The sequence below is a fragment of the Salvelinus alpinus genome, chromosome 2, assembly GCF_045679555.1.
Source record: "Salvelinus alpinus chromosome 2, SLU_Salpinus.1, whole genome shotgun sequence".
NCBI lineage: Eukaryota > Metazoa > Chordata > Actinopteri > Salmoniformes > Salmonidae > Salvelinus > Salvelinus alpinus.
The window spans coordinates 96,207,311-96,227,491 of NC_092087.1; the positions used below are offsets into that span (position 1 = coordinate 96,207,311).

A 20,181-nucleotide genomic window follows, 5' to 3' on the forward strand; every position below is an offset into this window, starting at 1 on the left:
ACTTTCTTCTGAAACTCATCAGTCTATTCTTGTTCTGAGAAATGAAGGCTATTCCATGCGAGAAACTGCCAAGAAACTGAAGATCTCGTACAACGCTGTGTACTACTCTCTTCACAGAACAGCGCAAACTGGCTCTAACCAGAATAGAAAGAGGTGTGGGAGGCCCCGGTGCACAACTGAGCAAGAGGACAAGTACACTAGCGTGTCTAGTTTGAGAAACAGACACCTCACAAGTCCTCAACTGGCAGCTTCATTAAATAGTACCCGCAAAACACCAGTCTCAACATCAACAGTGAAGAGGCGATTCCGGGGTGCTGGCCTTCTAGGCAGTAAACTATCAGAGTATATCCTAGAATCTAGTACAATCATAATGTAACCTATCAGAATACATTCTAGAATCATAATGTTAACTGTCAGAGTATATCCTAGAATCTAGTAGAATCAAAATGTAACCTATCACGAGTATATCCTAGTGTCTACAGAATAAAGTATACCCTACCATACAAAGTATATCATTGTATACTTATAGAATGACTGGGGCAAGGCAATGGTAGCCTATAATATAGGGTCGATTGGCAACAGTGACTAGACTCTAGTCCATCTTTAGCCCAGTGGGTGGGCCTGTCTGAATGTTTTTGTTGTGCAGAATGGCCATTATTTGGATAATAATGGGGGCCTCAATGGAATAAAAAAAAGTCAACGTGTGGAAGCCTCGAGGACAAAAATGGGCTTTTGTGCAGGGTTGGGGTCAAGTCCAGTCCATTCAGAAAGTAAACACAATTCCAATTCCACATTTCCCTCATTGAAAAGTATTGACATTTCAGTGTACTGAAATGACTGGAATTTAAATGAACTAAATACCTACTTCAATACCAACCACAAAACCTCAGTTTAGATTTTTAAACCTAAAAATAACAACTTGCCTAGCTAACAGCTAAATGTTGTTTTTACTTTGTATTTTAATTTTGAGGCTCGACATGTTGTCATGGAAAATATGAATGTTATTTCCAACAACCAATGAGCAACTCCACCGTAAATCCAGTGCGTATTGAACACAGATTGCTGAAAGCATAGAAATATGAATAGAATGGGCTTGGAAGCTCTAACCCTGACAAACTCATGGGTACACTCGCAAATAACGGCTGCCTTCTATTGTGATGCAATAATGTTAATGGTATTTTGGAATGTTCCATCAACTGATGCTGGGTTGCCATGGTAATGTAAAATGTTCATTCAAATGATACTGATGTGGCTCATCCAATGGAATGTATTTTTTTTTTTTACGTCAGTTTATTTCACTCAACAAATCACAGCACAGATTAAAGGGTACACTTCCTGCTTTTACTTCCTGGCATGGATACACTCAAAATGGCTGCCAGTCCACCCATTATGCCATCATTGACTTGAATGTAGACACCTTTCTATTCATATCTCTATGGCTGAAAGGCCAGCCTCTTTGGGAATGACGAGGAGTGGGATGTTAGCTGAAGAGACTGGTACCCAGACTACAGATAATGGGCTTCATTGCAGGACGTTTTGGGGACCAACAATTGATTCCCATTCAAAATCCTATTTTTCCTAACCCCTAAACAATAACCCCTAACCCTAACCCTAACTGTAAACCTAACCCCTAAGCATAAAATAACCTTCTTACAAGTGAAGACTGCCAAAAAGTCCGTACTTCTCTGAATTTTAGTTAGTTTACTATTCATGAGGACTTCTGGTACTCACAAGTACAGTAAAATGTGTACACACACACATATAAAACATAAGACTATTAAATGTACCATTAAAATGGTTATGTCATACGTATAAAGAGCATGGTTCAGGGTTCATTAAAATGGGACAAGGCGAAGACCAGAGGGGTAAACTACAAAGACGATTCAATGAGTTAGCCAGCTTGTCGAAATATTCTGATATGACCTTTTCTTGTTTTAGAAAGATAAGCTTGGAATTGGCCTTGTTTAACTGACTCAACCAACAACGCATATCTAATGTTGAATGTATTAATTAGTCAGAAAAATCAATAGATATATTTCTGGTTGCTTATCAAAGTTAGCTGGATAACTAATTGATCCTGCTTTGCAGTACACCCCCTCTGTACACATATGTAGTTTGAATACTCACAAGCAGATCCCTACTGCAAGCTATTAAAGTGAATTAAATTATTTTTGTTGGTTCTGGGTTGCTGATATTTATAATAACAGCCATTTAGCAGATGCTTTTATCCAAAGCAACTTACAGTCAGTCAGTTCTGTATGCACACATTCATGTATGGGTGGTCTCAGGAATTGAACCCACAATCCTAGTAGTAATATTAGTAGTATTAATATTAGTAGTATTAATATTAGTAGTAGTAGTACAACACTACAGTTGCTGCTCTTTCAAAGCATACAGAGACGTCTTCCTTATGTGTGTCCGGTGTGTGTCTTCTGGTGTTTTCTGAGTCTCCAGATGTGCAGAAAGCGTTTGCCACAGACCAGACACTGGAAGGGCCTCTCTCCTGTGTGAATGAGCTGATGCTCTTTTAAACTAGAAGATGTGGAGAGACTGGCCCCGCAGTCGGCACAGTGGTGAAGTTTCTCCCCTGTGTGAGTCCGATGGTGTGCCTTCATGTTACCCCTCTGTGAGAAACCCTTCCCACACACGGGGCAGTGGAATGGTTTCTCTCCAGTGTGAATCAGCTGGTGGGATTTCAACTGCTGCAATTCGATGAAGCTTTTCCCACAATCGGTGCAGAGGTGAGGTCTCTCCCCCGTGTGGATGAGAAGGTGCCTCTTCAGAGTCTCTGACCGGGAATAGGCCTTCCCACAGTCAGGGCAGCGGTGCGGTTTCTCTCCCGTGTGCGCGCGTTGGTGCCGTCGAAGCTCGGATGGTTTGGGGAAGCAGATCCCGCAGTCAGGGCAGCGGTGGGGCCTCTCCAGCTTCCCTTGGTGAGCCTGCTCGTGCACTTTCCGGTGACGGTTGTCGGCAAAGCTCTTCCCGCACTGGGAGCAAGGGAACGGTTTCTCTCCGGTGTGTCCTCGCTCGTGCAGAACCAGGCCGGATAACTTCTTGAAGATCTTGCCACATTTAGGACACGGGTGGTCCATCCTCTTTCTCCTCTGGTGTACGGGCTGGTGCCTTAGATTAGAACACTATTGTTATTGTCTACACAGTTAATTGTCCATGAACTTTTTACAGAACAGAAATGGGTCTTTGGTGTTCTGGCTTACCTTCTGAGGCGCGATAGCTTCTCAAACGTCTTGCCACATTGTTGACACTGGTGAGTCAGCTTCTCGGTGCTCTTGTGTGTTGCCCTGTGTTTCTTCAGGACTGAGAGGTTGCCAAAAGACTGGTTGCAGTCAGGGCACGGGTGCTTGCTCTTCCTCAAGTGTGATGGCTCGTGCCTCTTCAGACGCGACAGCCTCTCAAAGGTTTTACCACAGTCGGGGCACTGGTGAAGTTTCTTTACTGTGTTCTTATTCTTTGTTGGTGGTTTGGGTTCTCCCACCTTCACTACCACAGTGGGACTTGGTGTGTAGTCAGTGTCTGAACCTAGACAGACAAGGGAATAGATTAACCTGGTTAAAACATTGGTTAGTGTCTGGATTAACCAGGCTAGAATTGTTCAGTTTAGAGTAAACAAAAAGTGTGAGTGTGAGTGAGAGACAAGACACAGGTAGTCATTGGGCGGGCAGTCACTACACAATGTAAGTGACATATACTATTAAAAGGCCCAATGCAGCCATTTCTGACTGAATATCAAATAATTTCTCGGTAACAATTAAGTACCTTACTGTAATAGTTTCCCACTAAAGTTGTCAAAAAGAAACAAAAATAGCTTTTTAGCAACAAAAAAAAAAGTAATGCAAGAATTTTGCTAGTTCTGTCTGGGAGTGGTCTGAGTGAGGGTTCTCATTGGAGGGGCCGAATGGGAGGGAAATGTCACCTGAAAACTATCTGTTATTGGCAGAGAGGTTTAGGACTCTGTTATTGGTCTATTAACTCCACCCATACAAAACCTGCTGATTAGGTGTATATCAGGGGTGGGCAACTCCAGTCCTGTGACACCAATCAGGCCCTTGAGGACTGGAACTGCCCACCCCTGGTGTAGATGGCATTTTCAACCAGCTACTATCAAGAAATAACACTGATCATATATATATCACTTGTACAGTGTTAGTTTCATCAGCTGTTGTATAAATATGACACAAAACAAAGAAATTAAATTTTGACCGCAACTGGGCCTTTAACACAATGGTACCCGACATTACTATGAAACTGCTAATGTTCCCAACAACCTCGGTCAACCATGTCCTCCTCCTCATCTTCCTCCTCCTCCTCATCCCAACTTCGGTCAACCATGTCCTCCTCCTCCTCCTCTTCCTCCTCCTCTTTGACAATCACATTGAATGTTGGTTTTCTTGCTTCACTGAGTCCTGGAAGGTCCTCTGGTTCCAACTTAGACTTATCACCTGGGGATGGAATAGAATTAGGTTCATTTCTAAATCCCCTTAACAAAAATCCCAGTTGGAAGAATCTCAGAATCAGGTGAGAAGCAGGAAATCTGTGTATCCTCCAACTAAGATTTCTGGGAATTTTTGGGGTTATGTGAATTGTGCCTAACCGGCCTTATTGTCAAGACTAGCTAGGTTTGTTACAATAGGGCATTTCCATGGTAATGGAATGACACAGACTCAGATTTTTCACTTTATAAATGTATGCCTAACAAACACCATTGATTTCAAAGTTTAACAAACCATACCACTCTATTTTAACAATTAACACTGAACATTTTATTATAAAACACATTTACTAGAAGAACTGTTCAGATCCAAAGTTGGGTAACAGAATTTCGGTAAAATCTCCCTCCGTTTTTTATGTAACCAAGATGAAGTTTGATCATAAAGTTACTGGTCCCCTTCCCCACTTGGATTCATTATTAAGGAGCCATCACCATAATGTGATATTCTCTTACCTAATTTAAATAAGTACCGCCTTGTAACCAATATCGGAGAAGGCGTGTTTTCAGAGGGGCGTGGTTTATATAGCTAGATCACAGGAGGCTGCTGAGGGGAGAACGGCTCATAATAATGTCAGGAACAGAGCAAATAGAATGACATCAAACACCTGGAGATTTGATACCATTCCACTGATTCCGCTCCAGTCATTACCACGAGCCCGTTCTCCTTAATTAAGGTACCGCCAACCTCCTGTGAGCTAGATAGCTGCTCTACTGGTGACAAAATGTGACTGTAGGGTGTCAGCAAATATAATGAAAAGTGGACCCTGTTCATCTATGGCAAAGATACTTCTACGTTTCCCCTTTCATCTGTGTCAGCTCGATGCTAACTAGGTATTCAGCCAGCATGGAACAAAGGAGGGGAGGGGGGGGGGGGTCGTTCCAACCTCTGACACAGTTGTCATGTCAACACATTTGTCAGTGCTGCTGTGAACCGCATCACAAGAAACATACCAAATGGGAGATGTATAAAAAAAAAGTGTAAAGCTAATATTGGTGATTTCCCGCCACCTGCAGCGCTGCGGTCTTGTCATTTATTTACTGTAGCCACTAGATGGCAGCGATAGAGCTTAAACCCATTTACTAACTATAGGCAACCCAATTTGAAGAAAACAATGCTCTGTGCATTGGCTGAACGCTCGCAATCATAGAGAATGATAGAGGCCTATAGTGGCCAAAAGGCTTTATTAGCATGTGCAGCACCATTGAGGGCTTCCACCATTTGAATATAGTCAACTGGGTGGGACTTACAACTTCATTGGCTAATCCCTCCTGTTGAATTCATGTCCAACCGGGTCATCATGAGGGATCAGCCAATCGTGAAGAAGAAAATTGACTACTTCACAAAAGGGAGATTGCCCATGCAAAGGTGCTTCCTCCATCTCTCTCTATGCTCCCAACCCATAGGAATCCCCACCCAGTTGACTATTTTAAAAAAATGGTGGAAGCCCTCAATGGCAATGTCCATGCTAAAACGGGTGATATACATCTAGAGTCCTCTCTGTGGTTTGAGCAGAAATCAAACCTTTGCTTATTCCTAATATTAAGGATATAAAATGGTTGGGGAAAGTATACAGTTGAAGTCGGAAGTTTACATACACCTTAGCTAAATACATTTTTAAAAAACTACGTTTTTCACAATTCCTGACATTTAATCCTAGTAAAAATTCCCTGTCTTAGGTCAGTTAGGATCACACTTTATTTTAAGAATGTGAAATGTCAGAATAATAGTAGAGAATAATATATTTCAGCTTTTATTTCTTTCATCACATTCCCAGTGGGTCAGAAGTTTACATGCACTCAATTAGTATTTGGTTGCATTGCCTTTAAATTGTTTAACTTGGGTCAAACATTTCAGGTAGCCTTCCACAAGCTTCCCACAATAAGTTGGGTGAATTTTGTCCCATTCGTCCTGACAGAGCTGGTGTAACGGAGTCAGGTTTGTAGGCCTCCTTGCTCGCACACTCTTTTTCAGTTCTGCCCACAAATTTTCTATAGGATTGAGGTCAGGGCTTTGTGTTGGCCACTCCAATACCTTGACTTTGTTGTCCTTAAGCCATTTTGCCACAACTGTGGAAGTATGATTGGGGTCATTGTCCATTTGGAAGACCCATTTGTGACCAAGCTTTAACTTCCTGACTGATGTCTTGAGATGTTGCTTCAATATATCCACATAATTTTCCTCCCTCATGATGCCACCTATTTTGTGAAGTGCACCAGTCCCTCCTGCAGCAAAGCACCCCCACAATATGATGCTGCCACCCCCGTACGATCTTTGTCCCCATGTGCAGTTGCAACCCATAGTCTGTCTTTTTTATGGCGGTTTTGGAGCAGTGGCCTCTTCCTTGCTGAGCGGCCTTTCAGGTTATGTCGATATAGGACTCGTTTCATTGTGGATATAGATACCTCTGTACCTGTTTCCTCCAACATCTTCACAAGGTCCTCTGCTGTTGTTCTGGGATTGATTTGCACTTTTCGCACCAAAGTATTCATCTCTAGGAGACCGAACGAGTCTCCTTCCTGAGCGGTATGATGGCTGCATGGTCCCATGGTGTTTATACTTGCGTACTATTGTTTGTACAGATGAACATGGTACCTTCAGGCATTTGGAAATTGCTCCCAGGGATGAACCAGACTTGTGGAGGTCTACAATTTTTTAAACTGAGGTCTTGGATGATTTATTTTGATTTGCCCATGATGTCAAGCAAAGAGGCACTGAGTTTGAAGGTAGGCCTTGAAATACATCCACAGGTACACCTCCAATTGACTCAAATGATGTAAATTGGCCTATCAGAAGCTTCTAAATCTATGACATCATTTTCTGGAATTTTCCAAGCTGTTAAAAGGCAGTCAACTTAGTGCATGTAAACTTCTGACACACACTGAATTATAAGTGAAATAATCTGTCTGTAAACAATTGTTGGAAAAATTACTTGTGTCAAGCAGAAAGTAGATGTCCTAACCAACTTGCAAAAACTACAGTTTGTTAACAAGAAATTTGTGGAGTGGTTGAAAAACGAGTTTTAATGACTCCAACCTAAGTGTATGTAAACTTCTGACTTCAACTGTATATGCCTTAATTTCTCAAAAATATAGACTCAGCTTTCATTTGACACCAGATTTGACATTCTCCTATGACCTTTACATGTTGGTGCTCATGGGTCCTTTAACATGGAAATGAGACATGTGGTCTAGGGTGTTCTAGCGGTCTAAGCCGCTGGCTCCAGAACAAATATACCGTCGGTGGTGTTCCGGCCCGACTAGCTGCGCAGGCGTTGCGACAACCAATGGTTTCGTGCCACATCATCGACTGCTCAGTCTGTCATCAAATTGATAAATCACATGATGTGGTTAGCTGGTATGTTAAACACCCCTCCAGCCGTTGTGAGATCTGACATGTTTTCAGGCAGTAACGTCCCACCACCGTGTCCTCCAGTAGCATGTGTACGGCTGCGGTCCACTTCTATTTCACAACTCTTTCCTCTATCCTACCCAATGAAACAGAACACATGAGAGGAGTAGCACTGCCCCACTTCTCTTTCAGAACTCTTTCCTCTCTACTCTATCCTACCCAATGAAACAGAACATATGAGAGGTGTCACTGCCCCACTTCTCTTTCAGAACTATTTCCTCTCTACTCTATCCTACCCAATGAAACAGAACACATGAGAGGAGTGTCACTGGCCCACTTCTCTTTCAGAACTCTTTCCTCCCTACTCTATCCTACCCAATGAAACAGAACACATGAGAGGAGTGTCACTGCCCCACTTCTTAAACACTGTTAATTAAAGTAGGAAACATCATGTTATATATCCTGTTATGTCTGTTCCTTATATAATGACAAACCGGGGCGTAGGTTTAACTACTTTTAATTAACATATACTTCAGCTAGAAAACTCCATGTTTAGCCATGCAAGGCATTCTTTAACCATCTCCCGTGCCTGCATAGCCTGCTGGGTAACGTAGTCTAAATGTTATTAACACATAACAACACATATCCTTAGTTTACCTTCATGACTGTAGTCCATTTGTGAGGGCTGGACAGGGTTGCACCAGCTGTGTGTAACGTCATCATCACTAGTGGGTTCGTCTTTAACACTGATGTGAGGATCCATATATGGTGCTTTATCTGTAGGTGTGATGGCACGTACACACACACACAAAATGAAATGTTTAGTTTTGGCGACAGCAGGCAGGTTTCCATTGACCCAGCAATGTCGCAAAAAAATATCATTGCGACATGTGTAATGGAAACGGCAGATCTAGGAGAACTTTTCTAAACATCAATCTGTTCGACATGGGTAGATTTGTCTTTTGCCTAACTTTCTTTACTACGAGAAATGATAGAAAGTGTTTTTTTCAAAGAAATTATAGCAGGATAATGTTGAAGGTACGCGGGGCACGTGATGTCATCACGTAAATATATACAACTCCACATTTAATTTTAAATGCCTACTGCCTGAAAAATCATTTTTTTCGAATATAAAATTTGTTTATTTTTAGGACTGATTTTCTTAACTTTCAAGAATGCCTTGAATTGCTTTGCCTTGCTTTTCTGGTTGGCTGGCAAGTTTCACCATCCAATTATTTAAGATTGACAGGAGAGCAAGTTACCCAATGATCTACAGTAAATATACACACTAGATGACAATAGAGGGCGCTGTGTTGAAGCCACCATGCCGCCATCTTGACACTCTCCCACCGTTGTAAAAAATGTTTTGGAAGCTACAGAAAGGCATGTATTGATGACTACATTCGTTTTTGACATGTATTCCATTACAGACATTTTAATGCATACTTTTAAATGATGTGACCTAAATCTGAAAATATATATATCAAAACATGTTCCTTAAAGTAGATTACTAGTGTTATTGTCCTCACTAAAACAAAAATACATGTAATTGAACATTTGAAATACTGTAGAATGCCATTCATTCCTATGGAGAATTGCTCCTACTAGGTAGTGCCAATATGGATGACCATCAGCTTCAAAGCCTCTCAATGGCCCATACACAGCATCAGCAATCCAGAGTTTATATACATCATTGCACTTACCCCATTCATAGACGCCAACTGCTTTTGCGACAATTTATGATAGTATCTTCTGACCGAGGGAGTTTTGTTAAGAGCATAGATGCTTGTTGTAAACATTAACATGCATCGCTTGCGGTACCGTTTTGGAAACATAAATAACTTGTAAAAAAAAACACCTTCATAGGGTTAGTGTTCCCACGTGGCCATATTATATCCATGTTACAGCGTTTGTTTACAGAAAACAGAGGTGACCACCTGTGCTACATTGCTATGCTTCGAACACACCGACACAATGAAACGTTGCGTTTGCCTTGCAGCATCGTGTTGCAGTGCGTTTGGTTGTGCATACGTTGAACGTATGCGTCAAACTGTAAGTGTAGACGGCTTAACAGAAATGGTAGCAGAAGGTGAATGTTGAACTTTGGTTGCATACATATCCAGATGATGCTGCATACTATTTTGCGCAATGACACGGTCGGTGTGTTCGAAGCGTATCTAGCACATTGCAAAATAAATTTAGAAATCTGTTATTCAATTATTGCACCCACACTGACGCCAATGAGCGTCTGTGTTGCCAAGGGCTAAAATAGAAGTCATGCCTATTTCTGACGCAGATCGCGCTGCAAGTGCTGCCTCTCCCATCTCCTCATTGGTTTATAGAAGCAGGTACCCACGTGCCATCTCCTCATTGGTTATACCCACGTGGGTGATTGAAAGACGAACTGTTTTGCCGGTTGTCGTGGTAATACTATGAAAGTGTAGATGCCAATCACCATATAAATTCAAAGATGAAAAAGCCTGGAAGGAGGAGAGATGACTAGAAATTATTCGGTTGACCGTTTTATGTGTGGATTAATTGTCGGAGTAGAGGACCTTGTGCATTTCAGGTAAAATAACAACTCAATGTTTATATCCCAGGACAAATTAGCTAGCAACAGCAAGCTAGCTAAATAGGACAAATTAACGTTAGCTAGCAAGTGCAAGCTAGCTAGCTAAATTACCATACATGTTTAATGCTTTTCGACCTGTCCCCAAATTAATGTATTTGGTTCAAAGTTTGTTTTGATATTTTAACCTGCGTGTCGCCCAGCCGGTTTGGGTTCCGTGTAAGCATAACACCTTGCCCAAACCGGCACCCATCGCTGTATGAATCTGTGCAAAACTGCTACAGCAAGTGTATATTTATTTGAAGTAACTTTTTCTCGCTAATGAAAGGGCCATATGTTTCGTGAGCCTTATCGCAAGAGATGATTATCAAATCGTATTAGTCACATGCGCCGAATACAACAGGTGTATGTACACCTTACAGTGAAATGCTTACTTACAAGCCCCTAACCAACAATGCAGTTTCAAAAAATACAGATTAGAATAAGAGAAAAGTAACAAGCAATTAAACCGCAGGAGTAAAACAATAGGGAGACTATATATACAGGGGAGTACCGATACAGAGTCAATGTGCGGGGGCACCGGTTATTTGAGGTAGTATGTACATGTGGGTAGAGTTATTAAAGTGACAATGCATAGATGACAGAGAGTAGCAGTGGTTGTTGTTTCTAAACGTTAAAACACAGGGTCGAGACTGTAGTTCACATGAACCAGTTGTTAGAGAAGCTAATCACTGAAACATGTAGGGTGAAGGCAGAGTGCCACCTAAGGTTAGAGAGAACTGCATGGACCATGGCGATGTTGTCACATTAATTATTAGAATATGGCAAATATTAGTCAATTCTTGCATTCTATCCATGCAGGCTTTTACGGGCTACCTGAGACACGAAACATATAGGTGGGTATACAGGCGGTCGACAATTTATTAATGCGCAAAATGGGTAATGGAAACTCTTAAACCACATTTTTATTCGACACTGTAGGTTTTAGCGAAAGTGTTTTTTTAGGTGTGAAGTCATTATGTCCAGCTGTTTTTCTCGACAAGATAGTTGAATGGAAACGCACCATAACAGGCAATTGTCGCATTTGCCTGGAAACCCAACATTGAATTGGTTAGAATTCTATGTCAGCAAGAAATTAGCTTTTGAATCAGGAACGCTTCCTCTCACGACCTCTATTTTACTTTATTAGGCGAGTCAGTTAAGAACAAATTCTTATTATCAATGACGGCCTAGGAACAGTGGGTTAAATGCCTTGTTCAGGGGCAGAACGACAGATGTTTACCTTGTCAGCTCGGGGATTCGATCTTGCAACCTTCCGGTTACTAGTCAAACGCTAGGCTACCTGCCGCCCCGCTATAGGCCAGAATGTTGAATACAATTACATTTTAATGTGTCTGTGCAAAAGTTGATGTAAACATACTTTCCTGTCGATGTGTCTCACATTCCTACCGCCAAAAGGACCAACTGCACGGACAACCGGTAGGCCTACCTTAAAATAGATTTGTATTCAACATTCTCGCTTGTAGAGGTCGTGAGGAAACTTTCCTGATTCAAACGCTAATTTCGGATGGATGTAGAATTCAATGTGGTTTCCAGGCAACTGTCGCATCTATTTTCTATGCGAACTTTGTAAATGTCGACAAATCACTGGACACGTTCATGGAAACATAACTAGTGACAGAAAGGAGATAAGTTACTCACAGCATATAGCTGGTAGGCAGAGGCATAATGTTTGACGTTATTACAGAACTGATGTTTACAGACATACAAGAGAGGGCTACAATTAGCAATGATATGTGGAGGCACAGGTGACATGATGATGATAACGGCGGAAATATCACTGTTTATTTTTGTGAACATGTTGCTACTATTTCAGCACTCACCAATAAAGGCCAGCTTCTGACGTTAACAGCACTGCAGCAAACAAAACAGCCACCCACCTATGCTAACGATGCTAGTACTGCTGTTAGCTTGCTCGCTCTGTGACTGTCCTTTTCATAGAGTTCTAGCTATTTAGATTCTCGCATTCTAGTAGTGGCAGTAATCCTTAAATTAGCAACGTATCAAGTCACGTCTCATATATAAATATATTTATTATAACTTGGAAAACGCGGAGTTGCTAGCCACCTACCTGATGGCAGCACAAATATTACGTAACTTCCGGTTTTAGTACGGAACGGAAGTTTACAGTCCTACTGGAGCTCAACCTTTTCTCCCCCAAACGATTAATAGCAAAGACTTTTCAACGTTAAATGTGAATTTAGGAGTTGATGGATAATGTGCGACTAAAGCTTGCATGGCGCACAGTAAACATTAGGCCTACTGCAGGTAGCTAGCTGCTAGCCAAAGGTAGCTTTTTTTTTTTGTTACTAGCTAACGTTAGCTAGCTGCACCAGTATCTTGGTAGAGGAGACATTTCATTTGACGAATCTCCTCTCTTGTCCAGTAATTTACAATCTATTGCCACATTAGACAACTCTGCAACCGTTATAATGTCAAAATACGTTCGCTCCGATTTGGAAAATCGTTTTGAACAGTCATCCAAGTCGGATACTAGGGCATCTTTCTAGAGCTCCGACCTGAATTTCACTAACGTCATTATTTAACCTTGTTCCCCTCCCCCCGACTGGAGTATTGGCGAGTGGGGGTGTCGAAAGCGCTCCGTTTTTAATTGAGGTGTTTTTTTTCTTCCGTTTCTTAACACGCAATACTGTACATTGACCTAATATACAGCGAGAGTTTGGACTTAGTTTTGAAGCCAAAGGATGAGTCCGAGTCGCATTTCACTGTTAGTTTTATACAAACAATTGTTTTTGTACTGATGATGGGTGCAAGGGAAAGGGACACATTTTCAACTGAAATGTGTCTAATGCGTTTAATCCAACCCCTCTGCTTCACGCGTTGTATGCATGTGCTGACTATGACTATCATCCTGAAACTAGGTAGCTACTTCTCACGCCATTGCTGGACAGTAGTGTTGTTGCCATTCATGGCCTCCCCATTGAGTCGAATGTATGTACATGTATCTAGGTGACCACTAGATGGTTATCAATATTAACTATCTAAACAGGCACTAAAGGAGTGTCATGGCAAAAACTACCAGATTGGCCAATAGCTTCTACCCCCAGACCATTTGGGCTCCCAAGTGGCGCAGCGGTCTAAGGCACTGCATCTCAGTGCAAGAGGCGTCACTACAGTCCCTGGTTTGAATCCAGGATGTATCACATCTGGCTGTGATTGAGAGTCCCATAGAACACCGGTGCACTAGTCTACGGCTTATTGACTCGTTGTGCAGCCCAATCAGCCATGTACAACGGTCTTGAGTGGCAACAAATCTGCCCAATTAGCTGATTCGCTCTCCATACACCCACTCCTTTCGACACACCCACACTCCGGTCGCCATATTGGGCTGCAGTTACCCATACTTGCTCAAATCCTTGTCTTCTTCAGCTTTGTCTTCTTCGGGGGGGTTTTAGGGCGTGAAAAGTTGTATTCCTGCCCTCTACTGGATTCAGAAAACAAAGGGTGGAAATCCAAAATGGAAAAGGGAAAAAACCAAAAACTTAACCCCCTCAAACATCTGAAAAACAACATACAACACAAAAAAGTAATCCTCAGTCATTCAAATTCACTCAGTGCCCTACACAGATCTGGGGAACTGAGAGGACGGAACTGCTCCAGACAGTATTCTGTGCAGCTGTCAAGGTCCCCTGTGGAGCATCGCCACCTTGCTGTCAAAGGTCTAAAGAAAGAGCCTTTCACAATAATTAAAACATGAGCCTTTCACAATAATTAAAACAAAATGTCAAACTGTAGGCTAGTAGACCACTATTTATCACTACTGCCTGTCAGGCATGAACAACGAGCCAATGGCCTTTAACGGGTGGTGTAGCCTACGCTCCATAATGTCAGTGTTCTCGTCTAACCACATCACATTTAGCCAAGGCAGAGATGAGTGGCCGATGCAAGACTCACGTGGACAGCAGTGGACGCATAAATTCTGGCATAATGACAATCGCCAAATGTCATTACACTTTCTGGTGTTTTGTGTAACAGATGTCTCTTTCCATTCACGACTGTAGCCTAATAAAGCAGACCTTTTGAAGTGATTATATGTATATATGTAATTATATGACTAGGCCCACAGAGATGCTATTGAATTAAAAGGGATTCTATATGTAATTATATGATGTCGTGACGTGACTATCATTAATGTGATGACAGCTATTTATCGAATAATTACCTACTACGTTTAATTGTTACTCAAAATTAATCATGTAACAATTCGACGACATCCGATCCTCGTTTGCTAAGTCAAACGACACCGCTGGTTCTGCTCACACTGCCCTACCCTGTGCTTTGACCTCTTTCTCCCCTCTCTCTCCAGATGAAATCTCGCGTCTTGTGACGGCCGGCCGCCCAACAACCTGCCCGCTTGACCCTATCCCCTCCTCTCTTCTCCAGACCATTTCCGGAGACCTTCTCCCTTACCTCACCTCGCTCATCAACTCATCCTTGACCGCTGGCTACGTCCCTTCCGTCTTCAAGAGAGCGAGAGTTGCACCCCTTCTGAAAAAACCTACACTCGATCCCTCCGATGTCAACAACTACAGACCAGTATCCCTTCTTTCTTTTCTCTCCAAAACTCTTGAACGTGCCGTCCTTGGCCAGCTCTCCTGCTATCTCTCTCAGAATGACCTTCTTGATCCAAATCAGTCAGGTTTCAAGACTAGTCATTCAACTGAGACTGCTCTTCTCTGTGTCACGGAGGCGCTCCGCACTGCTAAAGCTAACTCTCTCTCCTCTGCTCTCATCCTTCTAGACCTATCGGCTGCCTTTGATACTGTGAACCATCAGATCCTCCTCTCCACCCTCTCCGAGCTGGGCATCTCCGGCGCGGCCCACGCTTGGATTGCGTCCTACCTGACAGGTCGCTCCTACCAGGTGGCGTGGCGAGAATCTGTCTCCGCACCACGTGCTCTCACCACTGGTGTCCCCCAGGGCTCTGTTCTAGGCCCTCTCCTATTCTCGCTATACACCAAGTCACTTGGCTCTGTCATATCCTCACATGGTCTCTCCTATCATTGCTATGCAGACGACACACAATTAATCTTCTCCTTTCCCCCCTCTGATAACCAGGTGGTGAATCGCATCTCTGCATGTCTGGCAGACATATCAGTGTGGATGACGGATCACCACCTCAAGCTGAACCTCGGCAAGACGGAGCTGCTCTTCCTCCCGGGGAAGGACTGCCCGTTCCATGATCTCGCCATCACGGTTGACAACTCCATTGTGTCCTCCTCCCAGAGTGCTAAGAACCTTGGCGTGATCCTGGACAACACCCTGTCGTTCTCAACTAACATCAAGGCGGTGACCCGTTCCTGTAGGTTCATGCTCTACAACATTCGCAGAGTACGACCCTGCCTCACGCAGGAAGCGGCGCAGGTCCTAATCCAGGCACTTGTCATCTCCCGTCTGGATTACTGCAACTCGCTGTTGGCTGGGCTCCCTGCCTGTGCCATTAAACCCCTACAACTCATCCAGAACGCCGCAGCCCGTCTGGTGTTCAACTTTCCCAAGTTCTCTCACGTCACCCCGCTCCTCCGCTCTCTCCACTGGCTTCCAGTTGAAGCTCGCATCCGCTACAAGACCATGGTGCTTGCCTACGGAGCTGTGAGGGGAACGGCACCTCCGTACCTTCAGGCTCTGATCAGGCCCTACACCCAAACAAGGGCACTGCGTTCATCCACCTCTGGCCTGCTCGCCTCCCTACCTCTGAGGAAGTACAGTTCCCGCTCAGCCCAGTCAAAACTGTTCGCTGCTCTGGCACCCCAATGGTGGAACAAACTCCCTCACGACGCCAGGTCAGCGGAGTCAATCACCACCTTCCGGAGACACCTGAAACCCCACCTCTTTAAGGAATACCTAGGATAGGATAAAGTAATCCTTCTAACCCCCCCCTCCTTGAAAGAGTTAGATGCACTATTGTAAAGTGGTTGTTCCACTGGATATCATAAGGTGAATGCACCAATTTGTAAGTCGCTCTGGATAAGAGCGTCTGCTAAATGACTTAAATGTAAATGTAAACAATTAACTCATTGGGAATTTGGGGCACCATGGGAAAAGTTGTTTACCGAGTTTCTATCTCCCGACTTAAACTCTAAATATCAAACAGGTAGTGGAGGAGAACGTAGTCACAGAGGAGGTGGAGTTGAACGCAGTCAAAGAGGAGGTGGAGGAGAACGCAGTCAAAGAGGAGGTGGAGGAGAACGCAGTCAAAGAGGAGGTGGAGGAGAACGCAGTCAAAGAGGAGGTGGAGGAGATAACAGTGAGAGGAGGTGGAGGAGAACGCAGTCAAAGAGGAGGTGGAGGAGAACGCAGTCAAAGAGGAGGTGGAGGAGAACGCAGTCAAAGAGGAGGTGGAGGAGAACGCAGTCAAAGAGGAGGTGGAGGAGAGAACAGTGAGAGAAGGTGGAGGAGAACGCAGTCAAAGAGGAGGTGGAGGAGAACGCAGTCAAAGAGGAGGTGGAGGAGAGAGCAGTCAAAGAGGAGGTGGAGGAGAACGCAGTCAAAGAGGAGGTGGAGGAGAACGCAGTCAAAGAGGAGGTGGAGGAGAACGCAGTCAAAGAGGAGGTGGAGGAGAGAACAGTGAGAGAAGGTGGAGGAGAACGCAGTCAAAGAGGAGGTGGAGGAGAACGCAGTCAAAGAGGAGGTGGAGGAGAGAACAGTGAGAGGAGGTGGAGGAGAGAACAGTGAGAGGAGGTGGAGGAGAGAACAGTGAGAGGAGGTGGAGGAGAGAACAGTGAGAGAAGAGCAGGAGGAGAGAGGAGTGAAAGAGGAGGTGGAGGAGAGAGCAGTCAGAGGTGGAGGAGAGAGCAGAAAGAGGTGGAGGAGAACGCAGTCGTGGAGGAGAGAGGAGTGAGAGAAGAGCAGGAGGAGAGAGGAGTGAAAGAGGAGGTGGAGGAGAGAGCAGTCAAAGAGGAGGTGGAGGAGAGAGCAGTCAGGAGGTGGAAGAGAGAGCAGTCAAAGAGGAGGTGGGGGAGAACGCAGTCAAAGAGGAGGTGGAGGAGATAACAGTGAGAGGAGGTGGAGGAGAACGCAGTCAAAGAGGAGGTGGAGGAGAACGCAGTCAAAGAGGAGGTGGAGGAGAACGCAGTCAAAGAGGAGGTGGAGGAGAGAGCAGTCAAAGAGGTGGTGGAGGAGAACGCAGTCAAAGAGGAGGTGGAGGAGAACGCAGTCAAAGAGGAGGTGGAGGAGAGAACAGTGAGAGGAGGTGGAGGAGAGAACAGTGAGAGGAGGTGGAGGAGAGAACAGTGAGAGGAGGTGGAGGAGAGAACAGTGAGAGAAGAGCAGGAGGAGAGAGGAGTGAAAGAGGAGGTGGAGGAGAGAGCAGTCAAAGAGGAGGTGGAGGAGAGAGCAGAAAGAGGAGGTGGAGGAGAACGCAGTCGTGGAGGAGAGAGGAGTGAAAGAGGAGGTGGAGGAGAGAGCAGAAAGAGGAGGTGGAGGAGAGAGCAGTCAAAGAGGAGGTGGAGGAGAGAGAAGTGAGAGAAGAGCAGGAGGAGAGAGGAGTGAAAGAGGAGGTGGAGGAGAGAGCAGTCAAAGAGGAGGTGGAGGAGAGAGCAGTCAAAGAGGAGGTGGAGGAGAGAGCAGTCAAAGAGGAGGTGGAGGAGAGAGCAGTCACAGAGAAGTTGGAGGAGAACGCAGTCAAAGATGAGATGGAGGAGAGAGGAATGAGAGAAGAGCAGGAGGAAGAGATCAAAGAAGAGGGGGATATAAGTATTAAAGAGGAGGAGGAGGAGGTGTCAAAGAAGAAGAGGAGAACAGGGAGGTGTCTGCTCCAGATCTAGAGGAAGAGGAGGAAGTAGATAGTATCACTGACCCAGGTAAGTTCAGGTGTGGAGTACGGAGAGAGGTTGGTGCCTTGGCGGCCACAGGGGATTTTAAAACTATTGTAGTGCTTCCGCTTGCATCCAGTCAAGTTTTCAGTGCTTTGTTCCTGATTCTAACCCCATATCTGTTCATATTCCCACAGCAGAGATCTCCAAACCAGGTTCAGACAGTGAGCCCAGTTCCACAGCATCAGGAAACAATAAACAACACAGACAGAGAAACTCAAGACAGAAACATCACCACTACATGGACTGCTTCACTAGTTTCTATGATCCAGAGGAGTTAACAAGGCACACTTGTAGGCCCCCGACCCTGCTCAGATTGCAGAGGCAGTTTTATTTGTCCAACTCACCTGAAATTACACCAACAGACTCTCAATAGAAAGAAAACTTACCCGTGTGGTCAATGTGGAAAGAGTTTTCAGGCACCAAGCAAACTAAAGACACACCAGCTAATGCACACAGGAGAAAAGCTTTTCCACTGCTCTCAGTGTGGGAAGAGTTTGTCAGTCATCAAATCTGAAGACACACCAGCTAACTCACACAGGTAAGAGGACTTACCACTGCGCTCAATGTGGGGATAGTTTGACTAGTTTATAGTTTCTGAAGAAACACCAGAAAACGCACACAGGAGAGAAGCTTTACCACTGCTCCCAATGTGGGAAGAGCTTCAGTGTTGAAGGAAGTATAAAGCAACATCCGAAAATACACAGTGGAGTGAAGCCTTACCACTGCTCCCAGTGTGGGAAATGTTTCACTCGGGTAGGAGACCTAAAGAAACATTATAGAATACACCACTGCTCTCATTGTGGGAATGAGAAATGTTTTTCAGTATTCTCATATGAAAATGTATTAAAGAGTATTAATTATGCCAAGAGGGTCACATTTGAATTAAAGTGTATTTTCTTCCAGACGATCAATTCAGTTTCTATCTGCATAAATCAATACTATAAATATTTCATTTTTCCTTAAGGAGGAACCATAACAAATTACTTTTTGTATTTGAGTAATAAAAACTATAGCCACTGTAGTTAGCAATGCGTTACTTTCAGAATATATAGTAATTATCTGTAAGGCCCCTTAGTCGAGCAGTGAATTTCGAACACAGATTCAACCACATAGACCAGGGAGGTTTTCCAGGTTTTCTCAAAGAAGGTCACCTATTGGTAGATGGGTAAAACAAAACAAAAAGCAGACATTGAATATCCATTTGACACGGTGAAGTTATAAAATACACTTGGAAGGTGTATCAATACATCCAGTCACTACTAAGATACAGGCGTCCTTCTTAACGTTTCTATAGAGGAAGGAACCCACTCAGGGATTTCACCATGTGGTCAATGGAGACTTTAAAACAGTTACTGAGTTGAATGGCTTTGATAGGAGAAAACTGAGGATGGATCAACAACATTGTAGTTACTCCACGATACAAACCTAATTGACAAAGTGAAAAGAAGGAAGCCTGTACAGAATCAAAAAATATTCCAAAACGTGCATCCTGTTTGCAACAAGGCACTAAAGTAATACTGCAAAAAATGTGGCAAAAGCAATTCACTTTTTGTACCAAATACAAAGTGTTATGTTTGGGGCAAATCCACTACAACACGTTACTGAAGACCACTCCATATTTTCAAGCATAGTGGTGGCTGCATCATGTTATGGGTGGGATTGTAATCATTAAGGACTGGGGACTTTTTTAGGATAAAGAAATGGGTTGGAGCTAAGCACAGGCAAAATCCTAGAGGAAATCCTTGTTCAGTCTGCTTTCCACCAGACACTGGGAGATGAATTCACCTTTCAGCAGGACAATAACCTAAAGCACAAGGCCAAATCTACACTGGAGTTGCTTACCAAGAAGACAGTGAAT

General features: G+C 43.8%; 1 protein-coding gene and 1 pseudogene across 1 annotated transcript; one reads left to right on the forward strand and one right to left on the reverse strand.

The window, feature by feature from the left end:
• Window positions 1–1,270: 1,270 nt before the first annotated feature.
• On the reverse strand, window positions 1,271–13,042 carry LOC139568330 (zinc finger protein 16-like). Its single transcript, XM_071390089.1, has 5 exons — window positions 12,309–13,042; window positions 8,514–8,633; window positions 4,284–4,457; window positions 3,216–3,537; window positions 1,271–3,123 (listed from the first exon to the last, which is right to left on the reverse strand). Exons 2-5 carry the CDS (start codon window positions 8,617–8,619, stop codon window positions 2,409–2,411), a joined length of 1,317 nt encoding a protein of 438 aa, XP_071246190.1. The 5' UTR covers window positions 8,620–8,633; window positions 12,309–13,042; the 3' UTR covers window positions 1,271–2,408.
• Window positions 13,043–18,140: 5,098 nt separating this feature from the next.
• On the forward strand, window positions 18,141–19,286 carry LOC139541835 (zinc finger protein 79-like; annotated as a pseudogene).
• The last annotated feature ends 895 nt before the right edge of the window (window positions 19,287–20,181 follow it).

What these genes read in the sequence shown, in the direction of transcription:
- LOC139568330 (XM_071390089.1), bottom strand. Translation starts at nt 8,619, where the DNA reads ATGGATCCTCACATCAGTGTTAAAGACGAACCCACTAGTGATGATGAC. An exon ending in AATGGACTACAGTCATGAAG is followed by an intron (nt 4,458 to 8,513) that starts GTAAACTAAGGA and finishes TTCCATCCCCAG; the next exon opens with GTGATAAGTCTAAGTTGGAA. An exon ending in GGAGGACATGGTTGACCGAG is followed by an intron (nt 3,538 to 4,283) that starts GTTGTTGGGAAC and finishes TTGTCTGTCTAG; the next exon opens with GTTCAGACACTGACTACACA.